We start from the raw sequence: 1,638 nt of genomic DNA, 5'->3' as shown, positions 1-1,638 counted from the left end.
GGCGAGACGCTGGTGACGGTGGCAGAGGAGAAGGTCAGCATCACAGACCTGAAGGCCCAGGTGGTCTCCAGCCTCTCGCTGTCCCTCCACCCCAGCCCTGGCAATAGCCACACCATCATCGCCCGGACGTCCGTGCAGCAGACCCTCAGCTTCCTCAAGCAGGTGAGGCTCGGGGGGGCTTGGGGTGGGGTGAGGGTGCTGTCTGCAAACCCACAGTCATCGCAGACCCCCACAGCACCCGCTGGTGTCCAGCCACCCTGGTGACCCCCAAAAGCACCCCTTTAGATCTGTGAACCAACCCTGGCCACCTGGGGCCAGGACACAACCGTGGGGACAAAGGGGTCTGGAAGAAATCCTATACGGTTCCCAGCCCAGCTGTGGTGGCCACATCTGGCACCTCTGGGGCTGGGACTTGGGGTGAGGCTGGGCAAGCTCGGGGAAAATTGAGGGAAGAACGGGCAAAAGGGAGAAACGAGGTGATGGTTGGAAGGAACAAGATGGATGATGGAGGGATAAAGGGGGAAATTGGATGGCGAGGATGAGGAGGAATGAGGTTTTTTTGGGTGGGACTGGTATTGTGCTGGGCAACCGGTGCCTGTGTTGGTCCCGCAGGAGGGGCTCCTGAGCCTGTGGATTTCCTACAGCGATGGCACCACGGCCCCGCTCTCCCTCTACGACCCCAAGGACTACAACCTGGTGGTGACCAGCCTGGATGAGAAGGTGGTCTCGGTGACCCAGGACCGGGCGTTCCCCTTGGTGGTGGCGGAGAGCGAGGGGGCGGGGGAGCTGCTGCGGGCAGAGCTGATCATCTGCGAGAGCTGCCAGAAGACCAAGCGCAAGAGCGTGCTCTTCACAGCCTTGGCCAGCGTGCGGGTCCACTTTGGGTCCGAGGAGGACCCGACCTATGACTACGACCACGTACCCAGCAAGCCGGGGCTGGCGGAGACGGGGGCGAGCACCACCCTGCGGGCAGAGGTGGAGAGGAAGCGAGGACAATAGGATGTCTAGTGTGTCGCACCCCACCGAGGACTTCCCCACCCTCCCCACTGGCTTCATCCAGGTGACCAGGGGGCTGACGGACCTGGAGATAGGCATGTACGCCCTCCTGGGTGTCTTCTGTCTGGCCATCTTGGTCTTCCTCATCAACTGTATTGTTTTTGTGCTGAAATACCGGCACAAACGCATCCCACCTGAAGGCCAGACCAACATGGACCATTCCCACCAATGGGACTTCTTGGGCAATGGGCAGCTCTTTTTTTTTGGCTCACAATGACCTCTCCCCCCAGCCCGAGAGCCCCGGGAACCCCCTGGAAAATGTCCAGACCTGCTGCCACGGGGACCACCATAGCAGCGGGAGCTCACAGACCAGCGTGCAGAGCCAGGTCCATGGCCGTGGGGACGGTTCCTCGGGGGGTTCCACGCGGGACCAGAGCGAGGACCCCCTCAACTCGCCCACCTCCAAACGGAAGCGGGTGAAGTTCACCACCTTCGCCACGCTGCCCTCCGATGAGCTGGCTTACAACTCCATCCCCATCGCCGATGAGGAGGACTTGGAGTGGGTCTGCCAGGACATGGGGCTGCAAGACCCTGAAGAGCTTCACAACTACATCCGCAGAATCAAAGAGATCGCTTAACGCA

General features: G+C 61.3%; 1 protein-coding gene across 1 annotated transcript in view; it reads left to right on the top strand.

Annotated features, from left to right (window-relative positions):
- Positions 1 to 1,634, top strand: part of TMEM132E (transmembrane protein 132E) — a gene marked incomplete at its 5' end in the record, with an annotated part of 2,782 nt that extends 1,148 nt beyond the window's left edge. The window contains 4 exon segments of the mRNA XM_010078419.1: positions 7 to 162; positions 613 to 986; positions 988 to 1,255; positions 1,257 to 1,634. Of these exon segments, the coding sequence (XP_010076721.1) occupies positions 7 to 162; positions 613 to 986; positions 988 to 1,255; positions 1,257 to 1,634 (1,176 nt within the window).
- Positions 1,635 to 1,638: the final 4 nt, after the last annotated feature.

The sequence above is a fragment of the Pterocles gutturalis genome, unplaced genomic scaffold, assembly GCF_000699245.1.
Source record: "Pterocles gutturalis isolate BGI_N339 unplaced genomic scaffold, ASM69924v1 scaffold633, whole genome shotgun sequence".
NCBI classification, from domain to species: Eukaryota; Metazoa; Chordata; class Aves; order Pterocliformes; family Pteroclidae; genus Pterocles; species Pterocles gutturalis.
Note: the sequence above shows the minus strand (reverse complement) of the source record. Positions and strands in the feature narration are given on the sequence as shown.